The following is a 21,310-nucleotide window of genomic DNA, read 5'->3' as shown; positions in this document are numbered from 1 at the left end:
TTAAATAAAAAGCTAAAATAATTTTGTTTGTAAATTTGGAGGGTCATAAAGTAATTAAACCTTTTAAATATATTCCACTTAAATCGAATTAGCATTTAGTACTTAAATTGAAACAATATTGATTTAAGCTTGAGCAAAAGGAGAAAAGACCAAAAACGGTGTCACTTTGCTGGCTTTAGTTTTTTAAACCGATTACCGTTAATTTCTAGCCCGCGTTAATCATAATTTTCTCATCACCTTTCCAGACCTTTCTGTATCTATATTTTAAAAAATATATGTACATATAATTTGCTCTCATTCTCCTTAAAATCTTTATTCATCGATTCTCCAAATCAGTTTTAATTTCTGGGTTTTGAATCTCAAGCTATTCTCTCATTCATAAGGTAAAAGAAAAAACCCTCCTTTTTTTCCGAAGAAAATTTGACAACATTGAATATTTTGTTACGTATTGTCGCGTTGATTATTTGATCACCTTAAGTAACAGAGTCGAATAGTTTTATTAGGGGTTTTTTTTCTTAATTTTTGGATTGATGCTTTTTTTCTTGTTTCGGAATCTAATCGCATCATTTTTTGATTGCTGATAACAGATTTAAGGTGTTCTCCTTTTTTCTCTGAATAAATGGGGAAAAGGAAATCGAGGGCAAAGCCACCACCTAAGAAGAGAATGGACAAGCTTGATACTGTTTTCAGTTGTCCCTTTTGCAACCATGGAACCGGTGTTGAATGCCGCTTGTTGGTTTTCACTTTTTTTACTCTTTGTTGATTCTTGCTTTGATGTTTTCAAGAAACATACATATGATTTTAGCTAGGGTGAATGTTATCAATTGCTTTGCACCCAGATTTTGTTCTATTTGAATTGGAATTAGTGGAATTGGAATGGAGGCCTTAGCACTTTAATCAACCGATTGGTACTTCAATTTCTAGGAATTGTGTACTTTATTTGATCGAATTTTATAGGGTGATAGGGGGGGGTGCTAAGTGAGATTTAGTTTCTAGAATTTATGTTTTTGTTTTTTGGAGAACTCAGGGTTTGATTTGGTTTGGTTTTAGGGATATGAAGAACTTGATTGGTGAAGCAATTTGTAGGATTGTCAAGAAAGCTTTTGCACCACCATTACAGGTATGTTAATTTGCTGCTGCATTGATTCCACAATTTACATTATCATCATTCATCAAAGTTCATGTCTCATATCTTTTCCCAAAGTTTCTCTTGTACTTATCACTTTCAAGAAAATTTGGCTCACCTAAACCTTTATATAATTGATGTCAAAGGAAAACTTCAGAAGCATATGAATATGTCACCTGCTGGTCAAACTATAAATCATAAAGATATGAGTGGTTTAGATGTTGTTGATTTTTATTGTTTGAGTTAATGACGGCCGGTTATAAGTAAAATGGTTTTGCGTTCTAATAGGTTTATGGAACGTCAAGTTACCAAATTAAAACTGAATAGAAGAAGGGGTTTCGGTTTTTGTGTTTTCCTTTTCGTTTTCTGTAGCATAGTCTAGTTCTTGCTGATGTATCATGTTGGGAAGGTCGGTTTCTGGATTCTTTGTGAATGAAATTAGTCCTGAGAATGTTATGATGGTGAAGGGATCCTTTTATATTTGTTTGCTGATTCCATTGCAGTATGTTTTAGTGGTTTATTAAGTCTCTTTGTTGTACATTGTCTTCCATTACTGTGATTTTGTGTAATTATCTAAGATATTGCCATTCTTTTCTTCTGGTTCTGCAGCTTTGACAGAACCTATAGACATGTAAGTAACAATCAACATGAATCCAGTTGGTGATTCATCTTATTATCATTCAACTTTATTGTTCCTAACTTGGCTTCTTTCATGACAGATACAGTGAATTGATCGATGAATGTGAAAAGGTCAACAACTTTGAAGACCACGATTCCTAGGAAACATTGAGTGCCTATGTTTTTGCGACACTGTTGGAAGAAAAGTCCATGAAACCAAAAGAAAAGATCTTTTTAATGGAATAGATATACTTGAATCCGACTTCATGGTTATTATTTTCTGATGAAACTGTTAAAGGTGAATGTACAATGCAATGTTTTCCTGCTAGTTCCTTGACAAATCTAATTGGAGATCAAGATGAGAACATTTGTGTAGTGTTAGATCTTTTTCCTTTTCTTTTAGGTACAAAGATGGCAGCTGCACTTGTCACTAAATCCATCCACCCCATCAACACATATGTATTTTATAATTTCAAACTCATTAAGCATGAAAAGTCCCCAAGTAATTTGCAATGCAGCTTATCAATTCAAATCCTATAATCTTTAAAAATTTGAGATTATTAATATAAGGTCCGAGTGTTCACATGGTATTAAAAGTTATTTAATTAATTATTTTGTATTTGTATTTTTTTTTTATGTTGATTGACCCTACTAATAAAATTAATAATAGAATCGTTTACAAAATGCGATCAGATGTAAAGTAATTAAACAACTTTAAGAGTTTTATCTTTCCAACTTTGAAAAGCAATGGGAGTTAGACATGGATGGGAAAATTCCCTTGTAGTGGCCTCATGGTTTATATCTCGATAAACCTTTTTTTAACCATGATTTGATATTCATTCAAGGAAAAAAGAAAAAAAAATTTGGAGACGAACTTGTTTTATAATTTAATAAATAAAACATTTTACCATACTTAAAACTCTTGCTATTTTTAAGAAATTATTATATTAAGTCTAAGATTTTATTACTGGATGAAACGATAATATACATAGTATAAAACGCATGGGACTCACCTGATTTGGCGACAAATTAGGGTCGAAAGTCGAAACCCAAACGAAATAGTTCTTTCCTTTTTAAATTTCTATCGCAATTTGTCAACTACTTCTTTTTTTTTCAAAACAAAATCTTGACTTTCTTCTTCCTTTCTTTACCTCGTAAACACACTCCCAAAAACAGAAAAAAAAAAAAAAATAAAGCCCGCGCAAGGGGGAGTTGAGAGTTGGAATAGATGGGTCGGCCCCCTAGTAATGGTGGCCCTGCCTTCCGTTTCACCCAAACTGAGGTACCCTCCTTTTCAATTTATTACATTGCATGTATTTGAATATGGATATTTGGATTTTCTTTTTTTAGTTCAAAATGTCGAAGGGATTAGTTAGATTGCTTGATTTATTCGATTTAGTTCTGGGTTTTTTGTTTTTTATTTTAAGTTGTTTGCTATTATTTTTTATCTTTGATTTCTTGGGGTTGTCTTGATAGTTTGTTTAATAGTGAGCTTAGGTATTATCTTTCTTTGTTAATGGTAGCATTAGCTTTTGCTTGGAATTACTCTTATGTACTAAATGCCTTGGGCTTCTTTAAGGTTTTCAACTTTATTAATCTAGCTTGTGCTCTTAGTTTCGTGTGGGAAGGGGATTAGCCCCGGAGTAGGCTTTGGATATCCCCTGACAGTATCACCAACACTGGAAAAATAGTATACAAATTGGAAGCTCTGATGTGGGGATTAAATGAAAATTCCAAGTAAGTAATGTTCTTGATGGCAGTAGAATCAAAAGGGGCAATTTTGGTAGCAAGATTTTCCTGGTTTTAAGGTGTAATGCCCTTTTAATCACAGCATGGATGGGAAACATGTGCTTGCTGCAAATAGTTTTTGGTATGTGGTCTATTTATTCTGAATGTTCTGAAGCAAAAATAATTTTTAATCAGCTGCTTCTTTGGTTATCACTGAAGGTCATACTGAAATCCTGGTGTATTTTAGATAAGTAGTATCGTTGTTTGTTAATCATATTCCCCCCGCATTCTCTAAAGAATGGGTTTGTGACTTAATCTCTACATACAGGTTGCAGATATGGAGACTGTTCTCCAAGAGCACCATAATCAAATGCCAGCTCGGGAAATCCTTGAAAGTCTGGCAGAGAAGTTCAGGTGTGCATTAATTTCCTTGAAAGCATAATGTAATGCGGCATGATGTATAATTCTTTACTGTAAGGAAAGTTCTTTTGGTTGTAGTGAATCAACAGAACGGAAAGGGAGGACTATTGTGCAGTTTAAGCAAGTAAGAACTTGATTTGATTTTTTGTGTATTGAGGAAATATTTGAAGTCCTTTACTCTGGAAAGTTTTGTGTAGGTATGGAATTGGTTCCAAAATAGGCGCTATGCAATTAGGGCAAAATCAAGTAAGGTTCCTGGGAAGTTAAATGTTACATCTATGCCTCGGGATGATTCAAATCCTGTGAGAAATGTACTTCAACCTGTTGCTGCTCCCATGCCTCCCCCTATGGCTGCTCCAATGTCCACTGCTATGCCAGCCACTACAGGTAGAATGGATTTTGATTCTGTCTTCGAAGTCTTAAAGGCCTCCTTTTTTTTTTCCTAAATTTGGGATTAATAATTGGATGCTTCACAGTCCATTTAGTTATTTATCTGAAATATGGAAGAAGTACACATTGTTTAGCTGTGTTCCTATGTCTCTAAATGTGATGCATAAGATTACTAGTATTTGTATAATCCGTCATATATGTTAGTTTAATGGTTCCTTAAACTGTTTATTACTAATCATTAGGTTAGATTTTGAAGATACATTAATGGAGGATTCTGCTTATTCTACTATTAGCCGTGCTCTTTTCTCATCTCTAACTATATGTTGAGAATTTTACTTTTGAGGGAGGAATTTTACTAATCTCTACCTCAGAAGCTTGTGTTTATGAAAAGCACATGTAAGTGATTAAGCAGCCTAATTAATAAGTGTTTAAAGATACTAGAGTTCTACTTCATTCTGGGGCTTCCGTGCTTCCCACTGTGGATTATCCTCTTTGTATCATCTCACTTTAGACTGATTGCTCTCGTTTTCTTTGCCCAGTTCCTGTTGCCACAAGGCATATGTCAGAATCTTTCATGGAGTTTGAAGCTAAATCTTCAAGGGATGGTGCATGGTAAGTCTGCGATTCGGATTGGGAAGTTTGGAGGCAGAAGCTTACCTTCATCTCAAATAAATTTTGTTCTCTGGTAAACAAATTATTTTCAATTAACTCAATTTCTTAATTTCTATTTTTCAGGTATGATGTTGCAACCTTTTTGGCCCATAGATATATGGAAACAGGTGATCCGGTAGGTTTTCAGCTCAATGTTACTGCATACGCTGCTGCTAGTGCTTATTTAATATTGCACGGGTTACATATATTACCTATTCTAACTATTCTCCTCTTATTTCTTATGTTTTCCTGATCCCATCTTTCTATTTTTTTCCCCCTGAAATTGATTAGATACTTTTGAAAGTTGTCATCATTTCACCTTTTTCTGTTTCATTATTAAAATTTTAATGGTTTATGAATAACTAAAGAATACCAAAATTTGCCATCCAAGAAAGAGAATTCCAAAATCATTTTGCTGTCTTTTGCAGGAAGTACAGGTTCGTTTTGCTGGCTTTGGACCTGAGGAGGATGAGTGGGTTAAAGTTCGCAAGCATCTCAGGCAACGGTCCCTCCCATGTGAAGCATCCGAGTGTGTTGCAGTTCTTCCAGGGGACCTTATTCTTTGTTTTCAGGTGGATTTCTACTTACAACTGCCAATCAAAGATGACATTGAAGCAAATTTGAGAGAGTATATATATATATATTTCTTTTGATCAAACCTTTTCTCAGAAGTCATTTTTTCGAATGATTTCTATATTTTCAGGAAGGTAAAGATCAGGCCCTTTACTTTGATGCTCACGTCCTTGATGCGCAAAGGCGGAGGCATGATGTAAGAGGTTGTCGTTGTAGATTTTTGGTGCGATATGATCATGATCAATCTGAGGTATTAGTTAATTAAATTACTCGATTATTGTTTTCACACTCACACACACTGGGCACAAACTATATATTGCATTGTTCGAGTCTTTTGCATATTCCATCCCTTAGGAAATTGTACCTTTGAGGAAGGTTTGCCGTAGGCCTGAAACCGATTATAGGCTGCAGCAACTGCATGCCTCAAGTAACACAGAGCAGAAACCCAGCACGAATCCTCCAACAGCCACCACTCCTACCGAAACGATGCAGAAGCAGCAGAATCGAGATGTATCGAGGACACCAGCCCTAGTAGGAGTTTCCCATGCTAATGTTTCTTCCATAGCTGCACAAACTGCTAATCCTGAATCTAAAAATGCTGCATTCACCACAACCATTGCTACCAGTACCCCTGCTCAAAACATGCAGGAATGAAAGTAATAGGTTGATTCACAATGGGGCTAAGCTCCCCACTGAATAACATTTTTTTTTTCTTGTGGATATTGTTCTGTAATTATTACAAGTTCATGAAAGTTTTAATTTTGTCTATGAAATTTGAGTTCGTTTTCTTAAAGGTGCTTGCTTGTGTCTAACTCATGGCAGTGGCTGGAATAAGTTAGGGTTGATTGAAATTTGTGTTTTCTGTTTTCAACATAAAACATATTTGGTAAATAATGTTGTTATGTATTTAAAAAAATAAAAACTTTAACTGCATCAAAATAACATTTTTTTTTAAAAATAAATAAAAAGTTATTATCTAAGTAGAGTTGCATGTCTCAGTTGAACTCTTTAATGGTAATGTGAATGTTATTTTTCATCCTGAATTTAGTATGAGAAGATATAATTGAAAACAATAATTCAATGATTTTTTAATAGTTAATTTAATAATATGATACTTATATCAAAAATAAAATCAAGTTGAAAATTCTAACTTGATTTAATAGATAAGGTTAGAAAATTTATTTATTTTATTAATGTAATAAGCGATTTAAAATTGTTCATCGCCTCCTTCCACGCCCCTTAGGCCCTCACTCACAATTCACAACTACTTTTTTCCTTCTCTGCGGACTAAAACACTTCCACGTCTCTCCTTTGCTTTCCCTTCATTTAACAAAAGAAAGAAGCTGAAACCCAGAAAATTTGAGCAGAAAAAAGGGAAAAAAGGATGGCTGTCTTGAAACTTCAAAGCCTAAAACCCAGACCCATTTCGGAGTTATCAATGAAAGTGGGTTCGATTCGGTGCTACGTAAGCAGCTGCAGGGCGGTGTTGCTGCCTCGATTCGGTGGACCTGAGGTGTTGCAGCTCCGGCCCGATGTACCTGTTCCTGATCTTAAGCCCAATGAAGTTCTGGTTCGAGCCCGAGCTGTTTCTATCAACCCCCTTGATACCAGAGTAAGTCCCTTTTTTTGGTTGAACTTTTCTTGTTTAATTGAATCGTAAAAGTTTGTTTTATTTGTTTTTTATTGGATTGATTGGTTCCTGGGAAAGTGCGAGAAAATGAAATGAGATGGAAATGAGTTCCTCTTTTGGTTTTTTTCCCGTCGATTATTAGCTATATGAATCAATCTCCTTAGACATGTGAAGGTTTTTTTTTTTAAAAAAAAAGTTAATTCCTTGTTTAATTTGTTTGAATCTATTTAATTTGCTTAATTCATTTAAATGTTGTTTAATTTGCCATAAAAATGTGAAAAAAAAAACGAATTTAAAATGTTGGATGGTGCTAGATTTTCTTTTATATAATTTCTTAATGCAAATTTGAGTTGTGGGATTTTTGAAACTGTGTAAATTTTATGGACTGATTTCAAAAGTTGCAAAAGGATTGAAATTAAATTAGGAAGAAAAAAAGAACCTTTCAGTTTACATTGCAAATCAGGCAGCTAAAATCATTTTGCTTTAATTTTCCGAATATCTCTTCCCGCAGATGCGATCGGGCTATGGTCGTTCCATATTCGAGCCGCTTCTACCTCTTATTTTGGGTCGTGATGTTAGTGGTGAAGTTGCAGCTGTTGGTGCTTCAGTGAAGTCACTGACTGTAGGGCAGGAAGTTTTTGGTGCTCTGCATCCAACTGCTCTGAGGGGTACATACACAGACTATGCTATTCTTACCGAGGACGAGCTTTCTCCGAAACCAGCTTCATTGACTCATGTGGTAACTTATTCAATCATTTAGTTATTCATTTGGTGAAAAATAAATTTATGTTACTTTTGATTGTTTCCAGAAAGAAATAGATTTACTCGTGACTTACGATTACTGGTTGTTCATTCTTAGCAGTAGTGGATGATAGTACACTCTACTCACATATTATCTACTATCTGTTTTTTCTACTGTTCCGACTAACTGTTTCATCATCATTTATTCTAATTCATGGTTCTTTAATAATCGCACAGCATGGATCTGAGAATTATTTTTGGGTGTTGTAGGAAGCAAGTGCCATTCCGTTTGCTGCATTGACTGCATGGCGTGCCTTAAAAAGTACTGCAAGGATAACTGAAGGGTATGTTTCTTTCACTGGAATGGCCATCATTTTCAGCAATGCTTTCATGTATATCCTGATTTCGACGATTTGTTGTCAAATATTATGGCTTGTTAATGGTGTCTTACCATTGATAAGTTGTTTGCCTGTGTTCATGGAAATTTATGATCATCTTTGAGGTACATAGGTTTGTCATTGTATATCAGAGAATTTGAAGGGCATTGACTATATTGGCTAGTAGCAATCCGAAATTTGTATTATTGTGATGCTCGTTATATTTGGCTTGAACTTATTTTGTTTCATTTTGTTTATCTTTGGATAGTTGTCCAAAGATGAATCTCTATATATGCATTTCAAATTAAAGTAAATACATAATGATATTGATGAAGTATGCCGTCTCATTTCCATGCCGCATCTAACAAACTTATTTTTGGTTGAGAGTATAACAATACAATCTGCCAACTGAATTTTACGACTAAATTTTCTGGGGAACTGTTGCAAATTATCCTCCCATGATCAAATTCTCATTCAACAGGCAAAGGCTGTTAGTAATAGGTGGCGGAGGAGCAGTAGGTTTTTCTGCCATTCAGATCGCGGTTGCTGCAGGGTGCCATGTTACAACTACTTGTGGAAATCAGAGTATAAATCGATTAATGGCAGCAGGTGCTGAGCAGGCTGTTGATTACACTTCCGAGGTGGTCAAGTGATAATTAACGATTTATTATTATGATATTGATAGCTGTTAGGAATGCTTACTAATTGACACTGCCTTATATTGAGTACTGATTTGAGCTTTAACGAGATGCTTATTTCAGGATATTGAGTCAGTAATTAAGGAAAAATTCGATGCTGTCCTAGACACCATTGGTGTGCCAGAGACAGAAAGAATAGGCATCAATCTTTTGAATAGAGGCGGGCACTATATGACACTTCAGGTAAGAGGTGTAATCTTGTAATGCTTGTCATCTTAAAAGGGCACTTCCTTCTCTTTTCTTCAAATCCCTTTCCTGTTCAACGTTATCGGTACATACATAACAAGAGTCATGGCCCGGTGCAAACCCTTTAAGACTTTATACCAGCTTTGCTAGCTGGAAATTTTGGTAGGTGCTTTTACGAATGCTGTGAAGTAATTATCAAATGTTTAGTCATCTATTACTCTATCATTGTAGGGAGAGGCAGCAGCGCTGAGCGACAGGTATGGACTACCGATTGGGCTTCCTGCAGCTACAGCTGTTTTATTCAAGAAAAGGATTCAATACAAATTTTCTCACGGAATAGGTACATAGTTGATTTGTCATCTTACTCTCGATAAGCATGTTTTTAGAAAAGAGAACTGTTTCTCCAGTTAAGATCAATATAAGAGAGGATCTAAGAAGAAATAATATTAGCATATGTGAAAATTTTTCAAAATTTTCAGTTTGTTGCTATCTTGTTAATAAGTTCCCATTTTGTTGATTTTGCATATTCCTTATGTATGTCTTACCGGTAACAGAAACATCGCTCTGTTGTCTGAAGAAAGACATTAACATGTGTGTTGTCTTATGCATCTTCCATGCATTTTGCCATTTTAATCTCATAGTTTGAAGATTTCAATTCATCCATGCCATGAAATGCTGCATTTCTGACTATAGATTCATGTCCCGTAATGTTAATGATCTGCTGCTGAATCTTTCGACCACTCGGTGTTTGCAGAATATTCATGGATATACATGAGGGCGGACTCGGAAGGTTTGCATGAGATTCGCAGATTATCGGAAGCCGGGAAGCTGAGTATACCAGTGGAGAAAACATTTTCAATAACACAAGTAAGAGAGGCTCATGAAGCTAAGGACAAGAAACAAATCCTTGGTAAAGTAGTGCTGGAACTTGACTAAAGTAAGTTCTACAACATCACAAATAACTTGGATTTTTTTTCCTCTAAATGTTCCTTTCAACATAAATTTGATAGAATATATGATGCTGAGGACGTTGTATATAATGTTGGAATTCTTCAGGTGTTAGCCTTCAGTGTCCTGTCGGAATCTGTAAATACTTTTGAGCATCAACGTTTTTCTTACGTTTTTCCTCCTCCATTTTACAGAAAATTTTATATAGTTGAACACTTTGAATCAGAAAAATGGAATTCATTTAAAATTTAGAGCTTTGTTGTAGCTAGGGGTGAGCAAAATACGATTTGTTGTAGCTAGGGGTGAGCAAAATACGATTTGATTCAAAAGCCTCGATAAAAAATTTAAATTTTAAATTAAGTACTTCGAGTTATTTGAGTTAATCAAGTTATTCGGATCAACTCGAATAAAAAATTAAGTTTTTCGGTTTAACTCGAATATGAATTACACAATTCGAGTTATCTGAAAATCCGAATAAGAAAAGACAGAAATTCATCATTTTGATAAATGTTTACTTTTTAAAAGTTAAAATTCAAAATAATTAAGTTAAAAGGTAAAATTATATGTCGTTTTGATATTTACCTATTAAGTTAAAAAGATTAAATTATTATATTGTTCATGTAGTTAAATAATCTTGTATTTCATCTATTAGTTAAATAATTGGTTAATCTAAGCACAACATTAAGTATAAATAATAAGATTTATTAACTCGACTCGATTTAACTCGAAATTTTTTGATTGGATTCGATTCGATTCGGAAAAAATTTAAATTGAATTCAGTTCCTAAAATAGGATTTGTTAACTTGACTAACTTAAAAATTTTTAATTCGATTCGACTCAATTCAATCGAATATTCACCCCTAGTCGTGACATGTAAAATTACTTGTGTTGACAACTAGGGAAAAATTGCTTGTGTTGACAACTACGGACTAGGACTGTCGAGCCATGGAACCTATTGGTCATGAAGAAATGGGGATCCGGTCCAATCACGTATAGGCCTAACAAGCCCAAGTCAACAAGATTTGTTAACTTAACTAACTTGAAAATTTTTAATTCGATTCGACTCAATTCAATCGAATATTTACCCCTAGTCGTGACATGTAAAATTGCTTGTGTTGACAACTAGGGAAAAATTGCTTGTGTTGACAATTAGGGACTAGGACTGTCGAGCCATGGAACCTATTGGTCATGAAGAAATGGGGATCCGGTCCAATCACGTATAGGCCTAACAAGCCCAAGCCATGTCTCCTAAGTCCTAACCCATGATTCTAATTAGCCATCTGAAGGCAGTGGTCCAAGCTTGAACCACTTTACCATGAGGCATTTCACCATATTTTATTTTATTAAATCGGTTTCTTTTAAAATATAAATATGTAAATAATGGTAAAAATTCATTGTCTCCAACTCTCTATAAAACTAAGTATGAATGCCAATTTCTTAATACGAAATGCAAATTTTATCATCTTTGATGATAATTAACAAATCAATCTTGATTATATCAGCTAGTTTGGTTGGGATCAATTAATGATATTCTTTTAACCCAACAATAATTATGTGGTTACCACATAACCTTTGGTAATAAATCACAAACTCAATCTCAAAAGCTTCAAACACCTCAACTCTAATGCCAACAATGCTTTTAAGCTTTCTCTTTTTTATATAAATGATATGATATATGCAATTTTGATTCCAGTGCATAGGCGTAAGGGTCCTCACATCCATCGAAATGTCATGATTTTGGATCAAAATCCCAAATTCTGAAATATCAGTATCACCCAATTTATTTAATGCCATTTACAGTTGTCTTAACCTTGAATTTGGGCTTTGATTTAGAATGCCAAATCATATACTTTAATCTCATTTAAATAAAGCAGGAATCTTAGTGACCTTTTTTTTAACTTTCAATACATGTCTTGTTCTTTCAAAAAAAAAAAAAAATACATGTCTTGTCTTGTTCTTGGTCAAAAACCCTACACTCCTTTTTAAGAAAAACCCTTTCCTCATTATTTAATACATAATCCTTGTTAGCTTTGCTAAAATCACTTATGGGGTAGTCCAACCGGCTAAACTTTGAAAAGGAGGGTCAATGTTGAGGTGGCAAGTGAGGATTGGCTCAATGGCTAGAAAACTAGGGTGGTCCTTCCCACACCAAATGGGGAGCTTGTACATGTTTATTTTTTTTTAAAAAAACTCACGCGCTGTTTAAGTGCGATTCTCAATGTAATGCTAGCGTGGGTCTGTCCTGCCTTTACTGCCAAACGACAACCAGGTCTTTGCCTCTTTTCTTTCTTTCAACTGCTCATGGTTTTCTTTTTTTCCTACCCACAACTTTCAATTTTCTTTTGGCCTTTGCCTTTTGTCCACGCGCTCCCCAACTACTCTTTAATTGATGTGAATGTGATGAAACTTGCAACTCTTTATATATGTAGACAAAGCATGTTTGAAAATTTGGACATTGTTGTGGGGAAGGGAGGGGGGACAAGAACAAGTAATTAGATTGGATTTTGACATTACGATAAAACATATTTGTTACGACATAATTCCTCGATTATGTATAAGGTGAGCTCCTGTTGTGACCAAAGCTTAACTTGTACTTTGAAAAGTGGATTGTTTATTCACATACAAGAGACAATATGAATGCTTTTAGTGCAAATTACAATGCAATGAAAGTATATTGCTCAATCATGACCAAAAATAAGGGTAGGGTTAAAAGACAGTTTATGCACAAATAACATAAAAGGCGAGTGGGTAAAATATATAGTAAAGCAATAATTAATGAAAACAAAAAATATTGGGAAGTCATTTTCACCCCCCTGTCTCTCTCTCTCTCTCCAAGTCATAGGCCACGTGCACATCTGCTCATTTTAACAGTTTATATTATTATACGTTTATTTCATATCTTAAAAATTCTATTCTATCATGATATGATATTATTTTTTATATTTTCACCTCCTCCATCTCTCCTCCATGTGCATAAAAAAAAAAACCCACCCATTTTTTGCCCCCACATATTTTTTAGTATTGCCACCTTGTTTTAACTCCACACCAGAAAAACGGCTACTTCCACTGATGAAAAAAAAGGGTTAAATTTTGTTAAGAGTCCCTGTACTTTAATATGATAACAGTTAAATCTATTAAATTAAGTTTTACTGTTTACAATCTGATGCAACAAACATATACTTATGTATAATATTATGTTAACTTGTTATTTTCATATATTGTAAATAAAAATTCAATGAACAATTAATAAATACTATTTGCGCCAAGACTGGAATTTTAAAGTTTAAAAAGTAAAGGGATTTAAAATGATTTTATTAGAGAATATGGAGTAAACCACGCATAGTACAAGACTACTAATAAAATTCAACCAAACTAACTTAACTGCTATTGTTTCTCATAATTTGAAAAGTACATTTATTAATAACTAACCAATTTAAAAAGTATAAGGATTAAAAATGGTCAAAATAAAATAGAGGATTAAATCCATAACTTTTACGAAATATAAGGATTGATAACAAAATTTAAGAGAAAAAGAAAAGATGGGCACAGCACACGGATGGTGATTGATATTTCCAAGACACTCTTCTTTCTTTTTCCATGCCAACGTTTTTCTATCTTTCTGTCGATCCTCGACTTGTTGCTATTGTCTGCCATATTATTACATGATCTGCCCATGTTTATTTTTATACATGTATGTATATAGTGCATTTGATAACATGGTAGGGGAGGAGGGAAAGCCTCCACTCCACCCTTGGCTAACTACTAGACATATGCTACAAACTCTCTCATTCATTTTTATTCTTAAATGCCATGCATGGTTAATTTTATTATTAGGTTTTTAATGTTGTAGAGAAAAGGAACAAGAAGTAACCACATACATGTTCAAAATGCATTTATCTCTATCATAAATGAGCATGTATATTAGAATAGTATTTCATACACTGCTATAAAGTTTAGTTATGTCTGTTTTATCGAGATTAATTCTTTTTGAATTTGTGACTGTTTTTCTTAATAATCCAGATCTTTCCTTTAAGATTATAATGTACCTTTTCATTATACTCATCGTTTATTGGTGCCAATGAAAAACTTTATTTTCACAATTAAGGTCTAGATACCATCACATGTCCGTTTTTAAATTGCCATATTATTATTTTTCTGCATTTTAAAGGGTATGTGTCAATCAGCTAATTATTTTGTAGAGTTTTTAAACTCCACCGACGATGTATGAAATATTTTTATATATATACATATATATATATATTTCCTATAAAAATTATGTCTAATTATACTCTCAATCCATGTACATTTTTGCATATTTGAAATTCAAACTATATATTTTTAATATCAAGAATTTAATCTCTACCTCTTTTTAGCTAATAATTGAAATCCAATCCATGATAGTATCCAAAGGCTTCGTTAAATTGAATTACACCATATTTTCAAAATAAAAAAAAAATACTCACATAGCTAATATGAGGAATATAAAATAAGAAAATAAAAATATTGAAATTGGATTTTTAAGTTTTTTTATTTTGAATCCAAGGTAATAAGGTTATTTAGCACAATCTCACAGAAATGTATGTTATTTTTGTTTACATGATTTTCATTCGATTTTTTTTGAACAATCGCATTATAAGTTCTGAAAATATTCGCTCACAATATTTAGAATTATCCATAGCTCCTCTCTTACCCATAAATAGAATGATAATGCGCTTTAGCGCACGCAAATTCACGTTTTCCTATATTGGCAACAATGCCCATACCAATTGAGCTAAGATTCAATCGGCCACATGAATTTTTTTATTATTTTTAAAAAATTTCAATATATTATTAATTGAATTTCAATTATTAAATAAAAAGTCTTATAATAAAAAATAGAGAAATTAAATTTTAGTTGTAGAAAGAATAAAAGTGACGGGGGTCATAAATTAAACCGAAAAACTGAAAGGTTCATCCATGTTCTTTTTTGGAGGTTCGTCCATGTTATTTTATGGGACAAATAAAATTAGTATATATATATATATATAATGGTAACATGTAAGAATAATTGGTATCATTTTCTCATATCTGTCTATCATCCAATGATATGTGATGACATAAACAAGAAGACAATAATTTTCAATCAATCTTTTCCTAGATTGCAATATAAATTATTTTACTGCTTTGTTATATAATTATTGAATTTCAACACTTAAAATGTATCACCAATTTAGATTCTAAACACACCAATACAAGATGCATAATTCCCATCTTTTTAAATATTTCTTCTTCTTAAAAAAAAAAACTTTATCTCCTCACTTATAATTTCACCTATGGAAATTCAAATACCATAATACAAATAAATTACCCTTTCTCATAGGTTTAATTATAGAAATTACATAAATATATTAAATTTATTTATTTTTAATGATTAGACAAAAAAAAATTGGAAGGAACTTGTGTGCCAGTATAAATACAAATACATAAATATATTAAAGTTTATATAATTTCAAAAATATTATAAATATATTGTAACGCCCCCACACCCGAGACCGTCGCCGGAGTCGAGTATGAGGTGTTACTAAGCTTAGTTTAACATTTTTAGAACTTTGGATTATTTGTTTCTACATTCACAGCTTTTAAGCTACTTGCGTCACAGTCACAAGAAAAATCATATCTCGAGTTACGAAACTCGAAATTAAGATCCGTAAATTTTCCCTGAATCTAAACTCATATAAATATCTACTAATTTTTTTCTAGAATTTTTGGTTGGGCCAATTAGTACAGTTTATTAGTTAAAGTTACCCCTATTTCAGGACTCGACTGGTCTGACCTCTGTTTACTACGAACCATATTTCTCTCTGTAAAAAATTCATATGACTATGAGGTTTGTTTATACTAAAACTAGACTCAATAAGGATTCTGAGGATATAAAATACACCACCTAATTATATCTTTAAAATTTATGGTGAATTTCTAAAGTAGGAACAGGGGATTCAGAAACTGCTATGACTCTGTTTCACTAAAATTCAAATATCTTCTAACATATACTTCCTTTACTTGTTTCATTTGTTTCATGTGAAACTAGACATAATAAGATTCAATTTGATATGTATTTCACCACCAAATTCAATTTCTATGATTTTTAGTAAATTTTCAAACTCGCATTAGTGTTGCTGCGGTATTCTGTTTATGGTAAATTTCATCCTTTTTATGAGTTTTTATGTACTAAGTATCTTAATAGTTTTCCTTAACATCAAACATAATCTAAACTAACCATTTTCATAATTTATCATTATCAAGCATTTCCTCAACCATTTCACAACCATACCATAAGATCATTTACACAAAATGGGTATATTGCTATACATGCCATACTTAAATTTACAGGCCATTTACCAAAAGTCTTCTGGATAGTGTGACTGAGCCTTCGACCTATCCCGACTCTGGTGGCTTGTCCAAAACTACAATGAGTAAGAAGGAGGGAGTAAGCATAAATGCTTAGTAAGTTCATATGCAAATAACAAGTAACATAACAAACAGTTATACCAGTCAACATTAGCATACATCACTAAAACACATATCACATTTTTAATCATTCTTCATCATCTTATTACCTTATCGTGGTTGTATCAATACTCAACCCGAGGGTTAAATACATACCTGTCCAAAATATCCATTTCATATCACTTACCAATACGTCTCTTTACATCTCGAAATTTTCCTCCATTTGAGTAGAACTTTACCCGTTGAACACATCGGAATATAATTCGGATACATGGATAACTTGCACATAAGTGCCATATATACAATCAAGCAATCATGTAACCCGCCCATAAGCGAACTCGGACTCAACTCAACGAGCTCGGGCGTTCGCATCCATAAGTGAACTCGGACTCAACTCAACGAGCTCGGATGCCTAGTTACATCTCACGAACTCGGACTCAACTCAACGAGTTCGGACATTCGCATCCATAAGTGAACTCGGACTCAACTCAACGAGTTCGGATGCTCAACCATCCTAGTGACATGTCACTTGTATCCTAATCTATTCCTAAGGTTCAAACGGGCTTTTTCCTCGAACACTTATCCTTGCCGTCTTTCGTAGAATGCCGAAATCAATACTCGGTAACAATTATATTTAACAAGTAGTTCACATAATTTACATATTATTTGAAATTAACCACAAAGCATACATTTCATAATAAAATTCAGCATAACACATAATTAATATCAATAACTTAAAAATAACAATTATGCTACATTATTTACACATGAACTTACCTTGGTACCAAAATACAAAGATTTTGCAATTTAGTCCACAATCTTTTCTTTTCCTCGATTGAGGTCGATTCCACGTCTTTCTTGATTATGGAGCTTGGAAGCTTGAAACAAACCCTAGCTATGGAGAACCCTTGAAATTTCGGCCTAATGAAGAAGATGGACAAAAATTGGCTTTTAATTTTGTTTTTAATTCATTTTAATAACTAAATGACCAAAATACCCTTACTACTAAACTTTCCAAAAATTCCTTCCATGTCCTAATTTGTCCATGAGCTTAAAATTGGTCAAATTGCTATTTAAGACCTCCTCATTAATATTCCAAAACAATTTCATACTAAAAGCTTCTAGAATGCAAGTTTTGCAACTTATTCGATTTAGTCCCTACTTTCAATTTAAGCACTTTAGGCATAGAATTTCATCACGAAATTTTCACACAATCATACAATCATATCATAAACATCAAAATAATTGCAAAATAATTATTTCTATCTTGGATTTGTGGTCACAAAACCACTATTCCGATTAGGCCCTGATTCGGGATATTACATATATAACCTTTTATAAAGTATTATTATGACAAAAGAAAATTATAAACACAATACATATAAAAATAAAATAAAAATTAAATTTACCAATTTTTTCTTTATAATTCCGTTTTTAAGAAAAAGCATCATGGAAATCTTATACTATGAGTCAAATTGTATTTTGTTCATTTTCTCAAAAGATGAGCAAATTAATCATGTATATTAGATAAAAAGGCAAATCGATCCTTTCATTAAAAATTTCATTTATTTTTATTGTTAATAAATGACATGACTTATAAAATAATCGAACAATTACACATGTTGTGTTACATTTACTTTATGTTGACATAAATGTATTAGTTTTAACCGTAAAAATGATAAAATTTTAATGAAATAATTAATTTACTGTTTGATCTAACATGTAAAACTAATTTATTTATTTTTAATAAAAATAAAATACAGTTTAACTATTAACATGTTTTGTAATATTTTTACCATTCATTTCCTCTCATTTTTACTTGTTTTAAAAAGAATAAAACAATTGACCAATCTTAAAGGTAACTTTATAAGTTAAGAATCAAGACAGTCAAAGTTTGTGCAGACTTCACTCTCAGCCCACCACTTGTTTGAAGGTTGTTTCTTCCACTTTTAATGACCCTAAAAGAACAGACTTTCCCCTAATGATTTTCCCTAGAAAATTCAAGGCTAAAATAGTCAATTCCATCAACTTAAAGACAGTCACCCAAAAAAAGAGAACATGCTAACAACCATGCCCCCCGTTGGAACCAGAAAGTAAAGCAAGCTTACACTTTGCTACAGACAAAACACCAACAGTTCCTCTTCTTCCTTAAATAATAAACCCTCTCTCTCTCTATCTTCCATTAATCTATCTGTAAAATCTTTGCACCCCACCACTCTACAATCAAACAAATAAAACCTCATTATTTCTCTTCTTCATTCATTGACCATCTCTCACACAAAAAAATCTCTCAAAAACCTTATAATTTTTTCCTTTTTTGGGGTTTGTTCTTCTTGCTATTGAAATGGTCATGTCAAACTAAAAAAAAAAAAGACCACTTGAAGAAATAATGGATCTTGAGCGACCCCATCGAAGTACTAGCATCAACAACAGTAGCAGCAGCAGTAACGCAACAAGCACCACGAGCGAGCTCTTCATTTGTTTCACCTCACGTCTTTCTTCTTCGTCAATGAAAATCTCTTCGAAATCCATCCTTAGTCCTGGTCGTGCTAGGGAACCTTCCCAAATCTCTCTTTCTTCATCGCTTACTAGGAGGTTGAGAAGCAACGGTAGCATGAAAGGTGGCCAGGCTTCACCCATGTTCCCAACTAATGGCAAGAAAAGAGGGTGTGCTTTTGAGAACCCTGAGCCTTCTTCCCCTAAGGTTACTTGTATAGGTCAAGTTAGGGTCAAGACCAAGAAACAAGGCAAAAAGTTTAGAGCTTGCAGATCTAAGAGAAGAGGGGAAGTTAGTTTCAGGAAAGTGGATCATACTAACAATGCCAACAATGGGAGCAATGGTCTTGAAGCAAGTAGCAGCTTTCATCTTTTGAGCAGCGGTAGTCAACATCATCAGCAACAAGAATGCAAGAAATGGGTTCATTTTCCGGTGACTATTTGCGAAGCGTTGAGGGCATTTGGGGCTGAGTTTAACTGCTTTTTGCCTTGTAGGCCTTCTTGCATGGCTAACCAAAGGGATAAAGAAGAGAAAAGAGGATCTAATGGGAGCAATGAGAATGGGAGCTCTTGTGGGGCTGTATTTGCAAGGTGGTTGGTGGCAGTGCAAGAAGGGGAAGGGAAAGGGAGGGAGATTGAGCTGGTGGTTGGTGGTGGGGAAGATGATGATGATTATGATGGTGAGAGAAGGAAAAGCAGTGAAATGATGAGGAGCAGTCAAAGGAGACATGTGTTTGAGGATATTGAAATAAATGATTATTTGGGTGATGAAGAAGAAGAAGAAGAAAAAGGTAGGGTGAGTATTTGTATACCACCCAAGAATGCTTTGTTGTTGATGAGGTGTAGATCTGATCCTGTTAAAATGGCTGCTCTTGCTAACAAATTCCTGGAAACTCCATTGCCAAAAGATGAACAAGAAGAAGAAGAAGAAAAAAAAGAGGTTCAAGAGGGTGCTGTGGAAGTGGAAAGAGAAGGAATTGAACGCCAAGAGTTTAGTGAAGTCAGTGAAATGTTTGTTTCTTGTGAAGCCACTGAGGAACAAGAAATCCCAGAAGCTGAAGCTGAAGTTGAAACAGAGGCTGAATCTGTTTTGGTACTAAGGGCTGAAGCTGAAGTAAATGAAGAAAGTTCAGGAAGAAGTTCAAATGAAGAAACAATTCTAGAATGTCAAGAACAAGAAATTGAAAGAAAACAAGAAGACGACCAGCAAGAGTCAACAATAAGAGAAGAAACTTCTCCCCATGTTTCATTTTATCTTGACAAGCTTTATGTTGAAGAAAATGAAGGTGGCCTTGAAGAAGAACTCCTACAAGAAGCTGAAGATGAAAATGAAACTGTTAGTGTTAAAGCGGAGGAAGAAGAATATAAAGCTGCTGTTGAAGAAGAAGCTGAAGAAGAGAGTACAACTTCAACAGTAGAAGAGAAAGAAACTGAGACAACCCAAGGAAGATCCGAATCCGAATGCCCGGAAATGGGAGAACCCGATCCAGAAAGTAAGTCAAAGGAGAGTGAGAGTCAAGAGGATTTGTTGCCAGATTGTTTACTATTAATGATGTGTGAGCCAAAGCTGTCAATGGAGGTATCCAAGGAGACTTGGGTGTGCAGTACGGATTTCATAAGGTGTGTACCAGAGAAGAAGAAGAAGAAGAAGCAGCAGCAGAAGCCAGAAGTCAAACAAAAAGACGGTGGAGATCAACCCAAAGCAAGGATCAGCATTGACCGTAATCCTGCTCCTATTTTGTTACACCCACCTAGGTCGTCTTGTTCTTTCCCGGCTCCTCCACCAATGGCTACGGCAGCTAAGGGAGGTGGCGGCTGTGGGCCTATGGCTAAAGGGTATGAGTCGTTTGTTCTCACGCGCTGTAAGTCGGAGCCGAGGAGGTCATCGGCTAAGCTTGCACCCGATGCTTGCTTTTGGAAGAATAGGAAGCTCGAGCCGGCTGCACTTGAAGTTGGCGCGGCTGGAGTTGGTTTTTGAGCCAGGTTTGCTAGAAGGCAGTAAAAAGTAAAAAAAAGAAAGGAAAAGAAAGATATTTGTGGTAAACTTTGAAGTTTTTTATGAGTAAAAAAATCAGTAAATGTCGTAGTTTTTAGTCCTTTTGAATAGTAAAAAAAAATGTTAGGGTTACCTTTCTTTGTTTTTTCTCCCTTGTTTTCGGTTCGGTAAAACTGTAAACTCTGTAAAACAGTTATATTTGCTCTTCTTTTTTCAAAAATAGTGGGGGTGTGATTTTGATTTTAA

The 21,310-nt window shown here is 34.0% G+C and overlaps 3 protein-coding genes and 1 pseudogene across 4 annotated transcripts; all 4 read left to right on the top strand.

The window, feature by feature from the left end:
• Positions 1-218: 218 nt before the first annotated feature.
• Positions 219-2,109, top strand: LOC108482718 (transcription elongation factor 1 homolog; annotated as a pseudogene).
• A 781-nt stretch (positions 2,110-2,890) lies between these two features.
• Positions 2,891-6,299, top strand: LOC108480975 (protein SAWADEE HOMEODOMAIN HOMOLOG 2-like). Its single transcript, XM_017784132.2, has 9 exons — positions 2,891-3,026; positions 3,801-3,886; positions 3,971-4,016; positions 4,090-4,279; positions 4,822-4,894; positions 5,018-5,069; positions 5,362-5,505; positions 5,637-5,756; positions 5,861-6,299. The coding sequence occupies exons 1-9, from the start codon at positions 2,973-2,975 to the stop codon at positions 6,158-6,160; spliced, it is 1,065 nt and encodes a 354-aa protein (XP_017639621.1). The 5' UTR covers positions 2,891-2,972; the 3' UTR covers positions 6,161-6,299.
• Positions 6,300-6,638: 339 nt separating this feature from the next.
• LOC108480592 (uncharacterized) lies at positions 6,639-10,317 on the top strand. 2 transcript variants are annotated; one of them, XM_017783640.2, is made up of 8 exons: positions 6,639-7,118; positions 7,648-7,875; positions 8,148-8,221; positions 8,736-8,895; positions 9,016-9,135; positions 9,370-9,478; positions 9,893-10,075; positions 10,195-10,317. In XM_017783640.2, exons 1-7 carry the CDS (start codon positions 6,891-6,893, stop codon positions 10,072-10,074), a joined length of 1,101 nt encoding a protein of 366 aa, XP_017639129.1. In that variant the 5' UTR covers positions 6,639-6,890; the 3' UTR covers position 10,075; positions 10,195-10,317. The 2 variants fall into 2 exon arrangements, with proteins under 2 accessions (XP_017639129.1, XP_017639128.1); XM_017783639.2 differs by having other exon boundaries at positions 6,643-7,118; positions 9,893-10,317.
• Positions 10,318-18,606: 8,289 nt separating this feature from the next.
• On the top strand, positions 18,607-21,310 carry LOC108483778 (uncharacterized). Its single transcript, XM_017787350.2, has one exon. It carries the CDS (start codon positions 18,962-18,964, stop codon positions 21,044-21,046), a length of 2,085 nt encoding a protein of 694 aa, XP_017642839.1. The 5' UTR covers positions 18,607-18,961; the 3' UTR covers positions 21,047-21,310.

Source organism: Gossypium arboreum, chromosome 1 (genome assembly GCF_025698485.1).
Source record: "Gossypium arboreum isolate Shixiya-1 chromosome 1, ASM2569848v2, whole genome shotgun sequence".
In the NCBI taxonomy this organism is placed as follows: domain Eukaryota; kingdom Viridiplantae; phylum Streptophyta; class Magnoliopsida; order Malvales; family Malvaceae; genus Gossypium; species Gossypium arboreum.
Note: the sequence above shows the minus strand (reverse complement) of the source record. Positions and strands in the feature narration are given on the sequence as shown.